The sequence below is a fragment of the Pistacia vera genome, unplaced genomic scaffold, assembly GCF_008641045.1.
Source record: "Pistacia vera cultivar Batoury unplaced genomic scaffold, PisVer_v2 Contig174, whole genome shotgun sequence".
Classification (NCBI taxonomy): Eukaryota; Viridiplantae; Streptophyta; class Magnoliopsida; order Sapindales; family Anacardiaceae; genus Pistacia; species Pistacia vera.
The window spans coordinates 1521900-1544133 of record NW_022195833.1 but is presented as its reverse complement, the minus strand read 5'-3'; the positions used below and the strand labels follow the sequence as shown (position 1 = coordinate 1544133).

The 22234-nt window shown below is 35.5% G+C and overlaps 4 protein-coding genes across 5 annotated transcripts; 2 read left to right on the top strand and 2 right to left on the bottom strand.

Moving 5' to 3' along the window:
* Positions 1–1931: 1931 nt before the first annotated feature.
* Positions 1932–5079, top strand: LOC116126065 (FT-interacting protein 7). Its single transcript, XM_031411776.1, has one exon. The coding sequence runs from the start codon at positions 2023–2025 to the stop codon at positions 4996–4998; it is 2976 nt and encodes a 991-aa protein (XP_031267636.1). The 5' UTR covers positions 1932–2022; the 3' UTR covers positions 4999–5079.
* Positions 5080–7254: 2175 nt separating this feature from the next.
* On the bottom strand, positions 7255–10760 carry LOC116126059 (beta-glucuronosyltransferase GlcAT14A). The gene is made up of 4 exons (XM_031411764.1): positions 10193–10760; positions 10011–10086; positions 9804–9919; positions 7255–7817 (listed from the first exon to the last, which is right to left on the bottom strand). The coding sequence occupies exons 1-4, from the start codon at positions 10671–10673 to the stop codon at positions 7303–7305; spliced, it is 1188 nt and encodes a 395-aa protein (XP_031267624.1). The 5' UTR covers positions 10674–10760; the 3' UTR covers positions 7255–7302.
* A 6832-nt stretch (positions 10761–17592) lies between these two features.
* On the top strand, positions 17593–19770 carry LOC116126063 (protein pns1-like). The gene is made up of 3 exons (XM_031411772.1): positions 17593–17905; positions 18013–19155; positions 19240–19770. The coding sequence occupies exons 1-3, from the start codon at positions 17846–17848 to the stop codon at positions 19372–19374; spliced, it is 1338 nt and encodes a 445-aa protein (XP_031267632.1). The 5' UTR covers positions 17593–17845; the 3' UTR covers positions 19375–19770.
* Positions 19746–22162, bottom strand: LOC116126064. 2 transcript variants are annotated; one of them, XM_031411773.1, is made up of 3 exons: positions 21786–22162; positions 20973–21255; positions 19746–20207 (listed from the first exon to the last, which is right to left on the bottom strand). In XM_031411773.1, the coding sequence occupies exons 1-3, from the start codon at positions 21960–21962 to the stop codon at positions 20140–20142; spliced, it is 528 nt and encodes a 175-aa protein (XP_031267633.1). In that variant the 5' UTR covers positions 21963–22162; the 3' UTR covers positions 19746–20139. The 2 variants fall into 2 exon arrangements, with proteins under 2 accessions (XP_031267633.1, XP_031267635.1); XM_031411775.1 differs by having other exon boundaries at positions 19753–20207; positions 20973–21234; positions 21786–22153.
* Positions 22163–22234: the final 72 nt, after the last annotated feature.

The following is a 22234-nucleotide window of genomic DNA, read 5'->3' as shown; positions in this document are numbered from 1 at the left end:
CCGTAAAATCCGGCCGATCTATGGTGTAACGCAATTTTTCGACCAGATTCCGACGATGGTGGCTAGAATCTGGCACTGTAGGTGGTGGGGGTGTTTTTGTCATTTAAAAAAAAAATTATATATTGGGGTGTTTATTAAATTAGTAAACTTAGGGGTTTTTTAGAAATTTTTAAATTTTACCTCGTAATACTCCTCTATTCAACTATCCAATATTATCCCCAAAATCCTATCCAAAATAATAAAACAAATGGACCCTGGGATGTTTGGTCAATTTGCACGTACCTTAACTAATTCTCAGAGTTAATTAAGTTCAATGTTTCAAGTAAACCACAAATGTGATAAGTTTCCATAAGATGGTTTAAACTAAAAAACTCAATAAAAAGAGCAAATATTCTTTACCACCGGATCAACCTCTTGGAGTTCATTGCTTAGTATTTTAAGGTAATTTACAGATTTTCTTTCTTGACATAGTAATCTATTTTTGTAGAATAGATTAATGAATTAACGTGTAATATGATTTGATCCATTATATTAATCCCATACAAATAATCCAACGTGATTCAACTTCAGATGGATTTCTTTTAATAATGAAGACGTTTGAAATAATAATTTCTTATTTATTTATTTTATTTTATTTTTTGTGCACCTTATAAATGAGTTAAATTCCACCTTTATGCTTGTTTTTCTTGTTACTAGTCATAAAAAAAAAATGATCTGAAAAAATTATGGTCCAATATGAAAGTTTAATTAGTTCCTGTAAATCAAATTTTTATTTTGAGATTTAGTTTAAATCAGTGACATGAGTTTAGTAATTTTTTTTTTTTTTTCCTCTTGTTAATTTGTATAGGGACAATCATTTCTTTAACCATCTTTCATTACTTTTCCAAATTATATATTCACATGTAATGGCTTTGAAAATGCATCTTTTTGTGTGTTGGTTTATTATTCTTCAAGGTATCAAACGCAAGAAAATAATTGGTTCTAAACATATTTTTATCATTTTGTACTTCGAAGATAAATATCTGGTACTGATAGAAGAATCAATCAATCAATCAATCAAAATAAATGGCCACAAGAAATGAATGATAAGTGACAAACTGTTCATGCTTCTACTGCTTTTGTTGTTGCCCCTTTGCATAATGTTATCATGACCCAATGAACCAATATTTTATGCGATTACTATATTTTAACGTTACATATAACCAATTATAAAGAATTCAAAGTTACAATATGAAATCATGAAAATTTTATACACAAATCACACGTGTGGTTTGGTTGATAAATATTTTTCATTCAATTATAATCATATTATAAAAAAAATAATAATAATAAAGTAATTAGGTCATGGTTGGAATGAATGGACAAGGAAATAGAAATTTATTTATTTTCAAATATTTGAAATTTTATTTATTTTAAACTATTTAAATTTTTTTTAAATATAAATAAAATAAATTAAGGATATTTTGGTCCAAAAGCAACAAATAATGTTTCATACCATCAACACTCTATATTACAACCAAAGTAAGTAATATCATTTTATTCGCTCATAATACTTTCATTTCATTGGTTTTCATTCCTCGTAATTTTATTTTATTAATTTCTAATCGACGTTCCAAACATGACCCTATAGGTTAAGGTATGGTAAATATCTGCAAAACCAAGTCTTAATTTGCAGCTCAAAATCGGCAAATACTGCTCTAAAATCTGTACCTAACTCAAACTTTCAGCACCAGGCACGCTGCTCAGGCCTCAGATCACCCACGCTACTATTGCTTATCTGCTCCCACTATCCATCCAAAAACGAATCATGCCACTTGTCCTCCTTGGTCTACGTGTCTCTCCGACGTGTCCCCGCTCCCCACTCTTCCTTTTTAACCTGGCCCCTCTTCTCCAATTCATACACTCACTCTCCCCTCCCCTATCCTCTCTCAATTCTTAAACTCTCTCACTTTCAACTCTCAATAAAACCAGTTTGAAAAATCTTTGTTAATCTTTTGTATCTTTAACTCTCTCTTTGTAAAGATGGCGGAAACTTCTAGTAGAAAGCTGATCGTTGAGGTCTGCAACGCCAAGAATTTGATGCCAAAAGACGGTCAAGGGACTGCAAGTGCTTACGTGATTGTGGACTTCGATGGGCAGAGACGAAGAACGAAGACTAAGTTCAGAGATCTGAATCCGCTGTGGGATGAGAGACTTGAGTTTCTTGTCCACGATACAGAGTCTATGGCTGCAGAAATGTTGGAGATAAATCTATATAACGATAAGAAGACTGGCAAAAGAAGTACGTTTCTTGGGAAAGTAAAGATTGCTGGTTCTTCTTTTGTAAAAACTGGATCCGAGACTCTTGTATACTATCCGTTGGAAAAGCGAAGCGTGTTTTCGCAGATTAAGGGACAGATCGGGCTTAAAGTTTTCTACATAGATGAAGATCCTCCGGCGCAGGCGGCGGATGCATCTGTAGAAGCGGCGGCACCTCAGACGGCGGAAGAGAAACCGCCGGAGGAAAAAAAAGAAGAGAAAGCTGAGGAGAAAAAGGAAGAGAAAGCCGAGGAGAAGAAAGAAGAAGAGAAACCTAAAGAAGAGAAGCCAGCGGAGGAGACTCCTAAACCTGCGGAGGTTCCTCCGCCGGAGGCTCCACCGGTGGAGGTAGAGAATCCGCCGTTGGCTCATAATGATAAACCGAGCAACACAAAAGATAAAACGATAGTAGAGACGGTAGCAAAAACACAAGATCTTCGCCTTAATGATCGTGAGCTTCGGTCTCTTGCTAGCGATCGGAGCCGCAGCGCTTACGATCTTGTTGATCGTATGCCGTTTTTATACGTACGTGTCGTGAAGGCTAAGCGAGCCAGCGCTGAATCTAACGGTCCGTCGTACGCTAAGCTCGTGATCGGTACTCACAGTATTAAAACCAAGAACCAGACTGATAAAGATTGGGACCAAGTTTTTGCTTTTGATAAAGAAGGTTTGAATTCCAGTTCGTTGGAGGTTTCAGTCTGGACCGAAGAGAAGAAAGAAAACGAAGAGGCTGTTGAGAATTGTTTGGGAACGGTGGCGTTTGATTTGCAAGAGGTGCCAAAAAGAGTCCCACCAGATAGTTCTTTAGCTCCACAGTGGTATAGCTTAGAATCGGAAAAGTCACCTGGAAATGACGTCATGCTCGCTGTTTGGATCGGAACGCAGGCTGATGAAGCCTTCCAAGAGGCTTGGCAGTCGGATTCCGGTGGGTTGATACCGGAGACCCGAGCCAAGGTATACTTGTCTCCCAAACTTTGGTATTTGAGACTAACGGTTATCCAAACCCAGGATTTGCAGCTTGGTTCGGGATCCGAGCCTAAGGTTAGGAGTCCTGAGCTTTATGTCAAAGGTCAACTCGGAGCTCAAGTTTTCAAAACGGGTCGAACGTCGGTTGGGTTGTCACCATCCAGTTCAGCAAACCCGACTTGGAATGAGGATTTGGTTTTTGTAGCTGCTGAACCGTTTGAGCCGTTTCTAGTGGTGACAGTGGAGGATGTTACAAATTGGTGTGCGGTGGGCCATGCAAAAATACAAATGTCAAGCATCGAGCGGCGGATTGATGATCGGGCAGAACCAAAATCAAGATGGTTCAATTTGGTTTGTGATGAGAACAAACCATATGCAGGAAGAATACACGTGAAGGTATGTCTGGAAGGTGGCTACCACGTGCTAGATGAAGCAGCTCACGTGACTAGTGATGTTCGAGCTGCCGCTAAACAACTAGCCAAGTCTCCAATCGGTTTACTTGAGGTGGGGATTCGTGGTGCCACCAATTTGCTTCCAGTCAAGACTAAGGACGGTACACGTGGCACTATTGATGCTTATGTTGTGGCTAAATATGGGCCCAAGTGGGTCCGTACTCGTACGATCCTTGACCGATTTAATCCACGGTGGAATGAGCAATACACGTGGGATGTCTATGATCCATGTACAGTACTCACGATCGGTGTGTTTGATAATGGAAGGTACAAGTGTGATGAATCAGGGAAACCAGGTCAGGATATTAGAGTTGGAAAAATACGTGTACGGCTCTCAACGCTTGATACAAATCGTGTGTACTTAAATTCGTATTCTCTCACTGTACTGTTACCTGGTGGGGCCAAGAAAATGGGAGAGATCGAGATAGCCGTTAGATTTTCTTGCTCATCATGGATAAGTGTGATACAAGCGTACACTAGTCCAATGCTACCAAGAATGCACTATCTGCGTCCACTGAGTCCACCCCAACAAGACATTCTGCGCCACACGGCTATGCGCATAGTGACGGCTCGGCTAGCCAGGTCCGAGCCGCCATTGGGACAAGAAGTTGTTCAGTACATGATAGATTCAGACACACACGTGTGGAGTATGAGGAGAAGCAAAGCTAATTGGTTCCGGGTAGTAGGCTGTTTGACACGTGCGGCAACTCTGGCACGTTGGTTAGATGGAATCCGTACTTGGGTGCACCCTCCCACCACAATTTTAGTGCACGTGCTACTTATAGCAATTGTGTTATGTCCACATCTAGTGCTCCCCACTGTATTCATGTACGCCTTTTTAATCTTAGCGTTGCGATTCCGTTTTCGCCAACGGGGCCCACTCAACATGGACCCAAGGCTCTCTTACGTAGACGTGGTTGGCCCTGATGAACTTGATGAGGAATTTGATGGATTCCCCACCGCACGATCACCAGATGTGGTCCGTATCCGATACGACCGGTTACGGGCCTTAGCGGGTCGAGCACAGACACTGTTAGGTGACGTGGCAGCACAGGGAGAACGTTTGGAGGCGTTGTTTAACTGGAGGGATCCAAGAGCCACAGGGATATTTGTGGTATTTTGCTTAATCGCGTCATTGGTTTTTTATGTGGTGCCGTTTAAGGTGTTTGTTTTAGGATGTGAGTTCTATTACCTGCGCCACCCAAGGTTCCGAGACGACATGCCGTCTGTTCCGATGAATTTTGTCCGGCGACTACCGTCGCTTTCCGATCAAATCCTGTAGATTCACGGTTGCTTTGTGAACTGTTTTGGTGGATGTTTCTGTTTGTCGTTTAATATAATTAATTATTGTTTTATTATTTAATTAACGGGGTTTATTAATGAGGCTAAAAGAAGATGTTCTTAGAATGCATCAAATTAAAATCAAGGTGGGAAATGTGACCGTTGTGGTGTGTGGGCCAACTTTCATTAACCTTTTTTTCTTTATGGGAAAAAAGTTGGTGAACGAATTTTAAATGTTGGGGGCCTTGGGGCAAGGTGACCGTTAGAGGAGCGCAGGGATTTTGCTGCTATAATTCTAATTTCATATATTATAGTAACAAAAGTAATATGCCCCTTTCCTTCTGTCTATATCGTGTCATTATAGATTAACAGAGCCATTTTTAGTTTTACTGGTAAAACTATAAAAAAGTGTGCTTAGTTAATTGTTACAGGATATTTTAGTGATTTTATTTATAATTTTATAATTTATTTTTAATTAAATGTAAAACTAAGGATAAAAGAGCGATTTTACAATTTTTGTAACAGAGAATTAACGAACTTCGTGAATAAGGGTGGTTTTTGAACAATTTATGAAATGTCAAGCGTAGTTTTTGAGTTATACAGTACAATTATCCATTTAGCTACAATTTCTCAAAACCTAGGGGTGGTTGTTAAAAATAACCAATAAAAAAATATGATATGAAAAACTTCTATAATTTTGATCCAATGACTGAAAAAATTACACAAGTTTAAAGCCATTGGTTTAGCTTTTTATGATGAGATTCAATTCACTTGAAAAAAATATAAATTAGATTTAATCCTACCATTTAAATACTTGATCTAATGACTAAAATATGTTGTCAAAAGTTACGTAAAAAATCGGGACTCGATCCTAAGCTACCCCTACAGGGAAGGGTTCCGCAACCCTCTTTTTAAACAAATTTTGACAAAAGTTTGGTCCCTTGATAGAATTTTAAAAAGAAAGACTGAAAAGTTTTATGTACAATAGTCTTTGACTCCACGTATTCATTCAATTTCTTTCTCTAAAATGTACTGTTTTAGGGGTGTTTGTCTAAACTTATAGTTAGTCAAACTAGTTTATAAGCTCTAAAATTAAACTAATATGTTTGTTTAACTTTTTTGAACTTATAAGCCAAAAAAAAAAAAAAAAAAAAAAAAAAAATAAGTTGGTTAATTTATAGTATTTGTTGATTGCTTTTAAAAACATAACCATATAGATTAAGATGCATGATATGCATCTCCAATTTCTTTACCATTTTAGTCTTAATAATCTTCTCCTTTACATTTTAACAAGTAATACATTTACATAATCTAGATTTATGAAAAGAAAACATAAATTCGATGAACACAGTGGGGATAGAGAAACATACATGTCTTTCATGTCTTTCATGAATTTTCCACAGCAATTCATATTCATGCATGCAACATGTTGGGATGTTTATCTTTTTATTTTTTTAAGTGTTTAAATTTTTATTTTGAGCTATAGCGATATTCCCCTTCCCCATTTTGGTTTTAAAAAATTTAACTTCTTATTATAATACAAAATTGTAAATAATGTTCCAATGTGCTATAGCATTTCTTTCAAATCATCTTCTCCACTTTTTCTTTTTCAACATAATATTTAATCTTAATCTGTAAGATCTTATTTTCATATATTGTAGGAATATAAAAAACAGTAATTTAAAATAACATAAACATGAACTCAAATTATCAGTTGATTTATAAGATTTCAACATGAGATTTAGTTTCTGTTAGAGTCCAGTCAAGGGCTTTTCTAAAGTCCAATTAACTAGACTCCTACATAAGGGTCCAGCTAGAGTTTAGTCAACAGCTGACAGCTAGCCCAGTAGTCCAGTCAAGGAACCTTTCATGAGTATAGTTAATTGGACTCTAGTGCTACACAGAGTCCAATTAATTTTATCTTTAAAGAAAGAATGCATTTAGATATGAACTAATGATGAATTAATGCATACTACATGGATTTGAATGATGTATATCTTGACCAAGCGGCTTATCTTGATACAGGTATACATATCTTTTAACACTGATCAAATGAAGTTTACTCGTAGTATCTTGATGAAGAAAATCATCATCAAGATTATTGTTACAAGTTGATTGAACATTATGTTTACATATTATTGAAGTTTTTACTTATCTTATTTCTTTTACCGTGCAAGGGCATTTTATTAAACAAATTAAGATATCCATAATATCAATATTTCTAGCAATGAAAGAGTGTAAATCAAATATATTTATATCAAACCAATGATCAATACATACGTGAGATTGATTTGGAATATGAAATCTATCTACACTGCCTCTTTGAAAAACTCTTAGTTGAAAGGAGTCTTGTTAGTAAAGTTTTCAACCTCCTAGACCCTGGTCCAGGCCTCAAAACTCCATAATTTTCACTTTGAAAACCTGAACATGAGTTCTTTCCACTCTTTGAACACCAACCTCCGTAAGTGTATCCCCGACGGCGCTGCCTTTTGAGGATCTCTTGATCGATTTTATCGAGAACTTTGTTATTCTGCTTAAATTTTCTGGCAAACGGGCGGTTGCTTAGAAGCATTCTTCTGAAATCTTTGAGGCCTAGGGACCGCGGATGCTGCTTGGGAGGATTATCCCAAGTAATGTAATGGAGATCGTGGTTCACAGTGGTGTTCTTGTAGTCTTCAGAGTTGCATATAACTGTCTGGAAATATCCCTCTGGAGAAGACACAAAGTTGGTGTAGTAAAGAAGGAGATTCCTCGGCAAATTGTCCCATCCCACTATGCAATACTCTGCGAAAGATCTTGATAATATTGTCCATGCTGAACCTGATGATGCATTGTAGTTCCAAAATTATTATCCTCGGCAGAGATAAAATGAACACAGATGAAATGATGTAAAGAAATTTCTTTGCCCCTTTAGTCTAGAAGACAACCATCCAAATAAAAATCACATTCTATGACAGTTTTTGTTTATGTGTTTAATCATGCTTCCAACATTAGTCAACAAAATTTTCATTTTTATCAATTAATGAAGTAATTTTGGCATGTCTCCAATATATGTCAACACTCATTTAACTATATGAAGAAATGTTTAACATTAAGAACCACCCCTAGGTGGTTGGATGGGGCGATAGCGACTTCTGGTTGTATTACTTAAGAAGTCTTGAGTTCAATTCCTTTTGGTTGTTATAACAGGGGAGGCCACTAGAGGATATACCTGGTCGTTAACCTCAGGGCCCCGAAGGATTAGTTAAGGTATGCGCAAGCTTGTCCAAACACCCCCGATCACCCAAAAAAAAAAAAAAAAGTTTAACATTAGGTCCCCAACAAACCCCGGAAAAGAGAAAATGAAAATAGTTGTCTTTGAGACTCTAGATCTTGCCTTTCTAAATAATTCTAATTTCTAAAGTTACTGATATGTTGGATCCTAAAATATTTATATATTTTTAGACATCGATTTATGTAAAATCTAAAAAGGGCCGTTAGATTAGGAAAGCACATGCCATGCTAAGAGTATGAGATTTGCAGTGCATGTAACTTTTGTAACTTGATCTAGAATAGTAGAATCAACAAAAGAAAAACTTAAGTAAGATAAAAATAAATAAATAAAATTCTTATTTTATATAGCTACCAACTGCTTAATTATTTATTTATCAAGAAACCCAGCATAAGATAAAAAAAATAAATGAACTTGTGCACGTTTTGGATAAGAGATTGAACAATCAATTAAGTGCGGTGATAACTGATAACTACTACTGGGTGCTCTGATGATAAAAGAGAAGCAGAAAATTTTATAAGCTCTCGAGTTTGAGTCTCTTTATACACTAATAAAAGTGACTATTGAGAGTCTTATTGACAGTTTCTAAGGGCCGTGGCCGGTGGTTCCAAAGGCTAGGGGATTAGTTGAGGAAAAAATAAGTGTGGTGATGCCGACGTTTTAGCTAAGCCAGGTAAAGTGATGGAATGCCGAATTTAAAATATTCTAGAGTTGTTGATTTGCAAATATACCCATCAATGCCAGCTTTCAACCACCACTGACCTACCACCGAATAAGACTAATTGCCACACAAATATTACAAAATCAAAAATAAAATATGGAATAAATGAAAGGCACACTCCACATTATACGTAACCTATTTGAATGGTACACTAAAACTCAAGAGCCTGCATTTTCATTTATCTCTGATTTAATTTCATTTTTAAGGAACCGATTTTTTTTTTCCTTATTAAATTACACAACAAAGAAGAGCTTTTTTCTTGTTAGTATTATTTAGGTTTAGTTATGAGTTGAAGCAAGTTAATGATTAAGACTACCTACAAGAGGAAAATTGAAGAAAAGACATCATTTATTCCAAATGACACAAGCTTACCAAAATAAAGAATTTTCTTTTCTTTTTGGTACAATAAAGTTGGGTGAGAAGCACTTCTTCATGAAAGTAACGTGTGAGAAGCACTTCTTGATGAAAGTAACTTAAGAAGAAGACAATTTGGTTGTTAATTAACAATGTAATAATTTTTTTTTTTTTGTTTTGTTTTAAATACCTAAAACACCTGGTCCCATGTCCAAAAACCCCACCAAAATTAATTTATTTATTACACTTTTAAAACTTTACAAGTATGTACAATGTGCCTTTGAATCCGTGTTGTTACTCACTTCCTCAGAACTTCACATGCTAGTGCTAAGTTTTCAGTCTTTTTTGTTTCAACCAAAAACCAAGTTGCAGTGTGAAAACTTATGGAGAATGCCAATATTAATTTTCTACTTGGGATTAAAAAAGAAAAAAGAAAAAGAGAGATTAATTTAATAAAAACCTGTATAGAGCTTGAAAGCATTTGGAATCGTCCTCTGCTTGATAACCCACCAGATCTCTGATTTGTTGATGCTGTAAAGCCCTGGGTCTATTATCATTGGTTTCGCTCTCTTATTCCTGAAAATTCATTATCCATTAATATTTTCTTTTTATAAACATTCATAAATATAACAAAATATCCTTTAAAGAGAATGATAAAATCTCTTACAATTTCCAACCCAACTGACTACTGTGCTGTACAAAATTGAGATCTCTCGGCAAGTCAGAAAATGCATCAATCAGATCTGAAAACCCAAAAATGGTTTACATTTTCTGTCAGTGAAACACAGAGAAGGAAAAAAAAATAATCCTAAAAAATATTTAAAAGAAAAAAGGAAACACTCACCATACCATCTTGAGTCACCAAAGGATAATCAGAAGCACTAAGATTAATAAACCAATCCCATTTGCAGCATCTCAAAAGCATGGCCATTGCATGAAGAGTTGTGGCCAGCATTGTTGGACCTCTGTAGGTCACCAAGTTTGGTTTTCCGACCATGTAAACATTATTCACCAGGCTGAAAACTGGTTCATTTGAGATAAATTCTGCAATTTCGTTTTGCTCATTCTCTGGAGCTCCCTTGTCCATGTGAATGAGATAGTAATTTCCTGGATGGTACATAGCCAACAGGGCTCTTTTCAACTTGACAGTGTCGCCTTTTGATGCAGAAATTAAGTATGCAAAGGTTACTGGATATGGGTTCTGAGATTTGAGTAGAATGTTGTTGGAGGATACGGCAATGGATGGTTTTGTGATTGGGATGTAAAGATAGACAAGGCAGAAGAAAATTGCAGTGAAGATGAAGAAGATCATGGAAGTTTTGATGCCCATCTTGGTGGGAATGTTGCGAAAATGGTGAAGAAATGAAAGATTTAAGGGAAAAGAGAAGAGAAAGAGAGGCAGTTGTGAAGTGGAGAGGTCAGTTAAAGATGGAGGGAATAATAAAAAGGAGAAGGAAGTGTGTGGATTAGATTTAGATCTTAAGAGGGCATATTTTACTTTCATCCTTTAATTTTGAAGTATATAACCTTGCCCCGGTCCAACGAGATATAAACACTTTAGTCTTGTTAGATGATTGATGTTAGTATTATTGACCTACTTTCTTAATACTATATGAGTAAATATGACATATTAATGGAATATACACTTTAGAAACTCCTTACGTTTTTACGACAGTGGATCAAAAACACTAACTTTATTAATCTCACAGGACTGGAGTGTTTGTATTTCATAGTATTGGGGTACAAAGAAACCCTAAACTTCAGGGATGAAAGAAGCATCCCCGCAGAGAGAGTTCCTTCCTTTGAAGGGAAGGCATCCAAATGTCAAGAGTATGATCAAGTGTTGGTGGGTGGATTATTTAATAAAGTGACTCCGTGGAGTCTTGAGAGTTACTAATAATATGTGCATTTGAGAAAGTGAGAGGTTGGAGAGTAGGGGGCTTTTGTGGAAATCAACTAGGATTGGAAGGAAGGAATTCCCTATATCATTGAAAACAGCCAAGGATCTATTAAGGTGTTTACTCCTTTTCGTTAATATTTGATCCAAAGCGGGAAAGTTGTGCAAAATTTCATAATTTTACTTGAGTGCTCTAGTTTTAATAAGACAAATATATCATATTTTAACCACCACAGGAAGATCTCATGGTTAAGAGTGTTCAAAAAAATGCAGAAAATCGAATCGAATCAAATTTTTGGTTATCCGAAAAACCAGTTCGATTTTGGTTCAAAAAAAAATAAAAAACCAAATTTTCAATTCTGTTACTAGTTTGGGAGAATATAGAAACCGGTTAACCGAAACTAGTTTTACTAATTGGTTTATTATAAAAATAAAAAATAAAAAAATCCGATTTATTATAAAAATATTAAATTAAAACCAGTTAACCGGATTTTACTAACCGGTTTTCCCCTTAACCGGTTGGAAAATTCATGAACCGAAAAATCAGTTTTGAACACCCCTACTCATGGTAATAGAGCAAAAAGAAATTCTATGAACTCTTGAGTTTAAGTCATCTAAGCACTAATAGAGGTGGCTACTGGAATTCTTATCCAACCGGTAGTTAAAATATACGCAAACTAGTGTGAACACCCTAATGATATCATATCTACCTAAAACTAAAATCAAATAAAAATAAACAATTTAGCCCATTACTTGTTTTGTAAACACTGATTTAAACGAAGGAGGAAAAGCAGGTCTCACAATTTCAAATGGTTGGTTCTATTAGTTATATTGATAATATAAATGTCATATTTGATATTAATACTCTGTTATTGGGGTGATCTAAATTATGACATGATATTGCATGCCATATGACATGTTGATCATCTAATGTTGTTGTATAGGGATATTTTACCTTACTTGCCTCCATAATGTGGTCTGTAGCAATTAAAAACTTTCTCAAATACTCCTGATAATGATAAAAAAAAAAAAGGGATCAATCTTGTGCATGACTTGAAAATATATATCTCTTCATACATTTAATAATATTGTGCACAAAATATTATATCCAATTATGAATTATACAACTTCATATCAAATCAATTGATACAACTCATTTTGCATTTATTTTGTTATTATCACTTTTCACTAGTGGACAACAAACACATTCATTACCATTGAAATCTATTAAAGTCGGTTAAAAAGTTTCCTCATGCACTAATGTAGTAAAAACCTTAGTTATAATATGTTGATGCAAAAATCCGTATTAGGCTCCCAACTAGCCCAATTGCAAAAGGCTCCGCGCTAAGGCCCAACTCTAGTTGGCCCAATAGTAGATGGCTTTATGCCACGGCCCAACTCCAATTGCACTCAAGCAAAAGCCCAACTCCAATTGACCCGAAAGCTTAAGGCTCAATGTCACAGCCCAACTCCAGTTAGGCCTATATCAAAACTCATCCTGTGAAAGGACCATCCAGCAAGATAACACATTCTGTAAGAAGGACCGTTATATGAGCTGGCCGATTATACGAGTTGGTCCATACCACAAGTTAGCCTACTCTATGAGTTGGGTTACTCAACGAGGTGGATCACCCTATGATCAAGGTCACCCTATGAATTGGGTCAACCTACATTTTGGGCCACTCCACGAGTTAGGCCTTTCAACATTATAAGTTACCTCAGGTTTTAGTCAATCAGTCTACACTCATCCCACAATAGGACTCTAAATCCCACACATATCCTAGTTCATCCAAGTCACCTAGTCTTACATGAACTAGTACTCCTACTCATACATAGATCAGCACTACGAGTTTCCTGTTTACTCAAACTCTTATTGTGAGAACATCTAGTTCTACAAGGACTCAAGCTTCTTTGGCTCACTATATAAACAGATGTCAGCTCTCTCATTATTCATTCAGTCACATCTCCTCTGACTATATCACTAAGTTTTTGCTCCCAAGAACCATCGCCTTTCCCAATTGTAGAGCCTAGTTCCGACTAACTCTACCCTCGATAATCGTCATAGAGTCATGCCTTGGCAACTCTAAGTTGATCAGTCGCACCCTAGCCAACCATTCCAGGTAAACCCTTACCCGTTCTCAGCCTTACTAAATTCCTTTCAATCGTGCTAACTTGAATGTTAGAGTGCCTACGGTCAACACCTCATTGGTGTCTCTCGAGCTTTCATGTTCACTCTTTTTGTCCCTGCAGGTCTACGAGATTGTTACTGACCTCATCCTTACGACATTCAAGGTAGATTTTACCGTCTACATAATACTTATCCTTACTCTATATCCTCTCATACTAAAACCTCTTCTTCTCCCACAATAAATTACCTTATATTGTTTTTCAAATACCACAATTTCAACCATATATTCCTTTTGCAAAAATATATAAACACATCTAATATGCTCTTTTACCTTACTCTCATAGATGACACTTCCTCATTCTCTGTCATATTAAAACCTCTTCTTTCCCATTACATAATCCTGATATTGTTTCTTAAACGCCACAATTCTCCTATTTAAGCCTTTAGCTCTTTCCCACAACATAATCTGATATTGTTTGTTAAACGCTACAAACTTCCTATTTAAGTCTTCAGCCCTTCCTTCTACTTTTAGTGTATTGATCCAATGCAAAATATTAGTGTATCATCTTATGCAAATTTATAACTCTCAATGGAGTCTTGAGAGTTACTAATAATATGTGTAGTTTGGAAAGTAAAAGATTGGAGTCCGGAGAGACAAGGGGCATTTCTGGAAATCAACTAGGATCAGAAGGAATTCCCTAGGCCTAGATCACTGAAAACATCACATGATCTAATACTGGTAACGTGTTACCTCCTTAAGTCCTTTTCATTAAATATTTCATCCAGAGTTGGGGACAAAATATCACAATTTTACTTCAACTCTGTAGAACCAAGAATCGATGTGAGAGGCGAAATTTAAAAAATAATACAAATTTTAAAATAATGATGAGTATTTAATTTTAATATTGATAATGTTTTTAATTAATATAATCATCTTCTACGTGTTTTTTATGTTTTGAAAGTTATGTATAATAACATTATTATTTATATCAATCCCCAAATTTATTAAATTTATTTTTAATAGAACAGGAATGCTCTATCTGAAAACCTAAATTTATTTATATATTTTTATAAAATGATTTTGATGAATATAGATATTTATGCCCATTACTTTGCATGGTAAGAGATTTTTGATAAATTTTGGGAAAATTAGAGTTTACCTATATCTTAATCAAATCTTGTGGGAGACAAATTAAAATTTATGATTTATCCAATTTCAATTAGTATTGAACTTGTACTATCTATTCAAAAGTCTTGCTCATATTATTTAAACTTATGCATGATCAGCACATCTTGATATTAATTATGTCTTATACACCGTTAGTTTAATCTCATTGGACTGAAAGTATATTTTATAACTCAGATCTAATCGTGCACATGCATGCATTATCCTAATAAATTAATATTAGGACGTCTCTGATTAGAGAATATATATAATTGTAAACAGTTAGATACAATACAATGAGAGTATTGTGAGTGGAATGGGTTGGTTGGACTAGACTCATTTCGACTCCCTTGTCTTTCAGTAGACCCATTTCTCCTCTCTTGGACTAGACCAGACCCATTATTTTCTATTTTCTTCTATTGGATCAGACCCACATGGATTCTCTTCTTCACTATTGGACCTAATCCACTTCTTTCTCTCGTATTGGACCAAACCAACATGTAATTTCTTGGCAAAATAAATTAAAATTTGCACTTCAAGTTCAACCATAACATGCGGTGCATTTAATAAGAAATAAAATTGGCAAAAATCTATTGAAGTAAACTACTAATCTTGAAGCTTTAAAGTTTTTGTTCATTTATTGAGAAATTTAATTACTATCGTCTTTGATGAGGCACATGATTCATGTCTTCTTCAGCCTTCACAAGCCCTGCCTATAAAGTTCAAATATATGCAGAAATTAAAGAAAACTTGGATAATTAAGTTGACCCTGCGCTCAACTAAATAATCTAGAGTAGTCACCTAATTATATATACTAATTAATTATCTTAGTTTAAATTAAGCCAAATGTGACTAAACCTTGAACCACTCTAATCCTAAAGCACACTTCACCCAGTACCAGACAAGTTGCAACATCACAGAAGTTGATAGCTTTAATAGCTCATCATATATTCCAAATTTCAAATTTGAATTGGCTGCTTCACCTAAAACTTTTGAGCCACTAAACCACAATTCTACAGCCGCCTGATTTAATATTCTAAGAAAATTATTTGTGTAGACCCCTTTCCTGGACAGAGCAATTGTTATTAGGTAAAACTCGCTCTAAAATATGACTTGTAAGAGGAGAGTTGTTAATAAGCCATCTGCTAATCCCATACTTATTGTATATGGGAAGCTAACAGAGTCATGTTTATCGCATACCAATTTTGACCCAAGTTAGATATATACTTATAATGAGTAAACGGATGACACTTTTCCAACCAAAAAGTTTTAAAATACCACCTTTTTACCCAAAGTTTATATTCTGTTAATACCTAAAGCCGATTTCAGTTGATTCTGACAACAAAAATTCTCTTTGTCATTATCATTTAAACCTCTGATATCTTTTCTGTAAAACCCCTTTCACTTTGACACTTGATTTATCGTTGATTGTCGGTCACCGCAAAGCTAAGGTTTTTTGTTTTTAGCTGATTTTCAGCGGCAAATATTCAATCGATTACCACCATTTAATCCATCAACCTTCACTCTACAAAACCCCTCCGACCTTGGTTCTTAGTAACTTGTCAGACACTGGTTGAGAAAGTGAAATGTATTGTGGGTATTAATAGAATATAAACTTTGGGTGAGAAAGTAGTATTTTTGAAACATTTTGGGTGGGAAATAGTCGTTTACTCTAATTATAGTACATTAAAAAAAAAAAATTGACATCAAATATTCTTATATTTTACTATAAAAGCTTTAAAGTATAATATCTTACTTGGAGTGAAAGAATACTGGTTTCATTTTAGAATAACCCCACAAATCATATATTCATTAGACTTGTTGTTCCGCTCCCTAGAAAAAACTCAACTCACAATTTTATGCCTATTGGTCATACCTCACAATATATAAGATAAAGATTATTATCCATGACTTTATTTTTAGGTTGTTTTGATTTAGACGCTACATCACTTAAGTTTTGATTAAAGGAAGGAATGATGCCCACAATTCAATTGTCCCTTTAATCTCTTTTAATATTCCACATTATCTTGTGAAAAAGTCTACATCAATTCTTCCATGAAAATTGTATAAAATAATATTTTCTTAGTGTTGTGCATGTTTTCTACGGCCTAATTTGTGCCACCTATCCATACATCATATTGAGATCTGATGATCAGAATCATCCCACGTGTCGCTCTTATAACAGATGACTTCACTAGCTAACTCATCAGTATTAACTATTAAGCATGGATGGGGATGACTCAAATCTAAATTAAGGAGGATTGTCAGATAGTATGTATAAAAGGGAGACATCACCTCCATTTTGGGAGACCGACTATTGACACAAGCATAGGAAATCACTTAGAGAAAGTTTTAGTTCTCTATTACATATTTTATCCCATAATCATCTTGTGTGTAAAGCAAATACAAAATAATAATATAACAATGGACATATGTTTGGTTCCAACCCGTCGAACCACTTTAAAAACCTCTTTTGTTTTCATATTGTGGATTCTCCAATCTATTCTTGGCTAATTAATCTTAATCACACACACATCATATTCAATCTTGCCTTGATCGATTGGATATCTCTGATTGTTGTGATTTTTCTTAACAACACTTAGGTTCTTCTTAGATCTCCCTGTTAGTTTGTTTAGCTAATTCAACAGTTAGGTCTATTGAAGATGTACATAAGAAGAAGGATCTTCAGAAAAATAGAATGGAAGAGAAGAGTACTTAAGTTTTCTAATTAATTGACCAAATTAAAATAAATCAATTTATAGTCTTTTGTTATTTAATATGAAAGAAAAGCAGTTGAACCAAACAAATAAAAAGAGCCGGATGGATTATGTTTTATTCTAATTTCTTTTTCATACTTTAACCAATAAAGAAGATTCAACCCAAAACGTATTTCCAGCTGCATGCATCACGAGGAAAGGGGACAAATCAACCTGTTCTTCACGTCAAAACCGCTGACCTGTCTCTCCCACGTCACCATAACCAAACTCACCTCCACCATTAATTGCTAATATAATATAATATTATAGGGTTACTAGATGAAATGCATGCATGAAATTGAAATCATTAATTTTGTTTGATGGTTTTGAAGAAACGATGTCGTTGTAGCTTGAACTTTCTTTGGTTGATGATGTAGAAGATTGAAACTTGGAAGAAATGTGAATAAGTAGAATTAGGTTATGAAGACTGGGACAAGTTAAGTCTTTGTGTGATATAATACTGTTTGAATTTTCAGTTCAGATTTAAATTAGACTCTCTCAATTAGACTTTCCAAGAAAGCGAAAGAAATTCACTTTAATTTGAAACATTCAAGTTATGCAGAGCTTACATGTGACAATTCAAGAATCAAGATTTTCATCCACAAACACACAAAAGGTTTTTAATTAATTTCTTCTCAGCACCAACCCACTTTGTGTTATTTTCTTTGTTTCCGCACTTATCTTTAGAGCTATATACCAAATATTGCTTCATTGTTCTTCCAGGTTCAGGAGCCAAGTGCTCTACAAACTGAAGCAACGGTGGCGGGGCAATTCGCGAGGAAGCTGCTTCAAATTCTTTTCTACTTTCACTTACTCCTAATCACGATCTTGACAATTTTCTTAACAATACGCGGCGTTGTTTCAGCTGACAAGCACCATTTCTACCCCAGGAGATGGTACCCTCCCTTGCTTACTTCAGTTGCTAGCGTTGGAGTTTTCTCTTTCGCTTGGCAATGGATAACTTACTCCAATCCTTCAAAAGCCATCAAAATATGCTTCTGGCTTGGCCCGTTGTCGACGTGTGCAGTTGGTATAGTATTTTTATTAATTAGTTCTGCAGCTTGTTCAGCAGTAGGTGCCATTTTTATCATTTCTGCATTCATTCAAACCCTCTACACTTGTTGGGTCAATCCCAGATTTGAATATGCTGCCAAGATTTTATCAGTCTCCGCAGCTTTTCCTCCTGCTAAAACTACAGTTTTGGTCACTCTATCAATAATCACAAGTGTTGTATATACCTCTTTATTGATGTCTGGCATTGGAGGAGCCACTGCAGTTGGAACTAAATTAGACACCTTGTTCATAGTGGTGATCCTGCTCAGCCTGGCCTGGAGTATGCAAGTGATCAAGAATATATTGCAAGTTACTGTATCAAGAATCAAATACATTCACTTCGCATACGGGGCGGATATGGATACACAAATTGCTTTTCGTGATACGATGAATCATTTGGTTGGGAGTGTATGCATTGGTTCAATATTCGTTCCAATTTTTGGGGTCATTCGTGCTTCAGGACGAGGCATCAGTTTGATCGCTGGGGGTACAGATGAGTTCTTGTTCTCCTGTGCTAATTGTTACTCAAATGTAGCTGCAACTCTTGGAACACATGGAAACCGGTGGGGTTTTGTGCATGTAGGAGTTTACAATAAGGGATTCGTCCAGGCGTCTGTTGATACCTGGGAAACGTTCAGGCAAGTTGGGTTGGAAACACTCATCGACTCTGATCTCACAGGGGCGTTCTGTTTTTTCAGCGGTGTAGCAGGGGGCGCAGTATGCACTCTTGTTGCAGGAACATGGACACTTCTTGTTCAGAAGAGCTACGCCGCTGAAGTGTCTATATATGCTTTCTTCATCGGCTATTTCATGGTAAAAGATTCTGGAATCATAAACATATCTTAACTTCAAACCTGTAAACAAACTAACTCCTGTGGTTTGTTGGCTATGTTTCAGTGTCGGATAGCTTTGGCATGGCCACAAGCATGTGTTTCAGCTTATTATGTTGCTTACTCTGAGAACCAACAGAACCCTCGATTCGATTCAACAATCCCTGCTCGCATGCAAGAGCTTCAGAGATATCAAACTTAACAAACATTAGAGCAAATCCAAGCATTTATATATAAATACCCGATGATGTTGAAGATATTCACCATCTAGCAAAAGATCAGTGATGTTGAGGAGCATATAGGCAATGTAAAGGCTTGATAGGATGATACACGGAGAGAAAGATGAAATAATTTCAAAGATTTTGAAACTTTTTCTTTCTATTTGGCAAATAACGGATGCACCTATTTCATGGTGCATATTTGAATACAATTATATAACCATATAATACCAAATATTTTACATATCAATTAACTATGCGATGACATTTGATAGGGTTCCAATACCGATGCCAACTCAGACAAAACTGAAACCATATGAGTGTTCTTGTAAGTTCCATACCAGAATCGAGAATTTCAAGAGAACGTGTGCATTTTTCTTCCATTATACAACAAAATAATAACAGATTACTAGAAACAAAGATCATATATCAGTGAACTAAAGGTCAAAAACTCAAGTAATCACCTTGATTTTTGGTTCAGTCCGTTCACCTTATTTTTTTCTACAGTACTAAGTGCATTTGTAAATAAAGAAAATATGATATATAGCGGAGAAATAACCTTACAGAGATCATTCAAGTATGATACAACACTAGAAATTTTCCCTTTTCACTATAGATTCAACAAATATGGCAGTGAAACAAATGCTGTTAAAAACCGTGACAAGTATGGAATGTAAATTCACCATGTCGATGTTGAGCTACAAGGCTATAATAAATTCTGATAAAAGAAGACAAGCAAAATAGATAAGTCATTTGGGTCCACGATGACCTCGCCCACCACATTCAGCGCACATAATGTTACCAGTTCCCCCACAACCTGCACAGAAAAATTATCAAATTAAAGCTTTGTGTTTTCCAAGCATAAACAGAAACAGAAACTAGATAATTAACAGTATGCCTAACTGTCTCATTTTTCTTCAAGAGTGGAAATTGTTAATTATGGGGTATCAGTAATCTCAGATTGACTTACACTGACATTACAGGAAAACTTACCACAGAATTCAAAAATTCCCAAACATTCTGAACTTCATACTACTTTCTTATATTATAACTTCCAAAGATATACATATATCACTACGAAACTTGATTGGATCAAGAAACATCAAGCTAACTAAGTATTTTCCTAGTAACAGGCTCAAACAGACCTAAACTGGGTGGGAAGGCATATCAAAGTAATTAGGGAGATCACAAAGCAATTTTGAAGGTGAAAATAAACTGATTACTGAAGGGGCCTTTGAATCCAATAGTTTTAGAAAGAGATACCACATTTAAATGTATAAATGTTACATTAAGGAAGACAGTAGGAATTAAGAAATGCCTAGAAATATAAAGCCAGCAAAAAACAATCTTGTCTAGATCTTTAACTGAATCATCCATAAAAGGGAAAAACCTTGACGATAAAAAATGGCCATTTGCTACAGACTAAAGTTCAAACAAAAATGATATCATGTAATGCTAACCCAAAAAATACTCATGAAAGTCAATTTAGGAATATGGAGAAAATTGTCAAGGGCATATCTATCCATGAAAATTTACATGCACTTTGAAGTCAAAAGTTGAACTGGAGAGAGAAGAAGTTTACCTAGGCAGCGCACTTTGACAATGATACCCTGGCTCTCTAGTATCGAGTCCACATATAGGCCTGAACCAGAGCAAGTGGTGCAAAGGACTGCACCTTTAGCTTGGCAATCAGTGCACCGGAGATTATTTCCAATTACTTTTTCAGCGAGTGATAGCCCAATCGGCTTCTCAATTCTTTCCTCCGGAATAGGCTTATCATAACAAAACAGAGATTCAAGACTGCTTCTTTGCCTCTGCATATCTCCAACCGAACTTGACTCAGCCTGCAACATCAAAGATGTATCCTTTAGATATTACACAGAGCAACACAATGCGAAAACCTTCAATCAATTTTCATCATCCCAAAGTATACACATAAGCACAAATGGAACTTTATTTCTCAAACCAGTTGCATACAGCTCCCCATCTCTCAAATAATTTGGTATTTATGAGTAACAATCTACACGAAAAACTCGATATCGACTCAATTAGGAGGCCCATCTCTAAATTGGCAATCTTTAAATACCCTCAATCCCTTCTTGAAGAAACAAGTAATCTTTAAACAATAATTTATCAAGAACAATCAACGTTCCAGCTAAAAGACTTTTACAAGTTAAAGCATCACAGAAATTATGAACAAATTGCTTGGTTGATTATTGGACATATTACAATCTACAACATATTAAATCAAAGAAAATCACTACCTTTTGAATCACACGTGTTAAAGAAATGTATCTAAACAATTAAAAGAACCCAATAAATCGATTAATTAAAATAATTAAAAGAAATGAAAACCCAACTAATGCAATTTAAGTTTAAGAAAAATACAACTTACCCCATTTGAAAAAGAGGGAGAAAGAGAACCGTAAGAGATGGCGCAGATTCTTCTAGTGGAGTGGCATGTACTGAATTGAAACCCAAAACTGAAATCATTTTGTTTATTGTTATGAACCAATCTTGAGGAGGAGACGGAGGAGCCAACGGATGAAGCTAATCTCAGAGTAGAATCCATTAGAAGTTAAAAACACATGCACAAAACTGTGAAGCGGAAAATTAGAGGATGAACAAGTAATTAGAGAATTGAAGAAAGCTGCATAAATATGGGCCGAAACAGAAGATAGCTTTGGAGAAATCGCCGGTTGTTTCTGAGTTTTTATTTTTGTCTGTGGGTGGGGATTATCTAAATTTTATTTGATAAAGAGCAAACAATATTTACCCACTCCAAGTTTGGCGAAGCTACTAGCTCCCACTCATGGTTTCATAAATTTCAGATTCACACCCTTA

Excerpts from the sequence above, each read along its gene's own strand:
- LOC116126065 (XM_031411776.1), top strand. The coding sequence starts at position 2,023 with ATGGCGGAAACTTCTAGTAGAAAGCTGATCGTTGAGGTCTGCAACGCC.
- LOC116126064 (XM_031411773.1), bottom strand. The coding sequence starts at position 21,962 with ATGGATTCTACTCTGAGATTAGCTTCATCCGTTGGCTCCTCCGTCTCC. Across the intron at positions 21,256-21,785 it reads CTCCCTCTTTTTCAAATGGG|GATACATCTTTGATGTTGCA; the intron begins GTAAGTTGTATT and ends TAATATCTAAAG. Across the intron at positions 20,208-20,972 it reads TGTCAAAGTGCGCTGCCTAG|GTTGTGGGGGAACTGGTAAC; the intron begins GTAAACTTCTTC and ends TTTTCTGTGCAG.
- LOC116126063 (XM_031411772.1), top strand. The coding sequence starts at position 17,846 with ATGCAGAGCTTACATGTGACAATTCAAGAATCAAGATTTTCATCCACA. Across the intron at positions 17,906-18,012 it reads CATCCACAAACACACAAAAG|GTTCAGGAGCCAAGTGCTCT; the intron begins GTTTTTAATTAA and ends TTGTTCTTCCAG. Across the intron at positions 19,156-19,239 it reads TCTTCATCGGCTATTTCATG|TGTCGGATAGCTTTGGCATG; the intron begins GTAAAAGATTCT and ends GCTATGTTTCAG.
- LOC116126059 (XM_031411764.1), bottom strand. The coding sequence starts at position 10,673 with ATGGGCATCAAAACTTCCATGATCTTCTTCATCTTCACTGCAATTTTC. Across the intron at positions 10,087-10,192 it reads TCCTTTGGTGACTCAAGATG|ATCTGATTGATGCATTTTCT; the intron begins GTATGGTGAGTG and ends TTGGGTTTTCAG. Across the intron at positions 7,818-9,803 it reads TGCTTTCAAGCTCTATACAG|GTTCAGCATGGACAATATTA; the intron begins GTTTTTATTAAA and ends ATGCATCATCAG.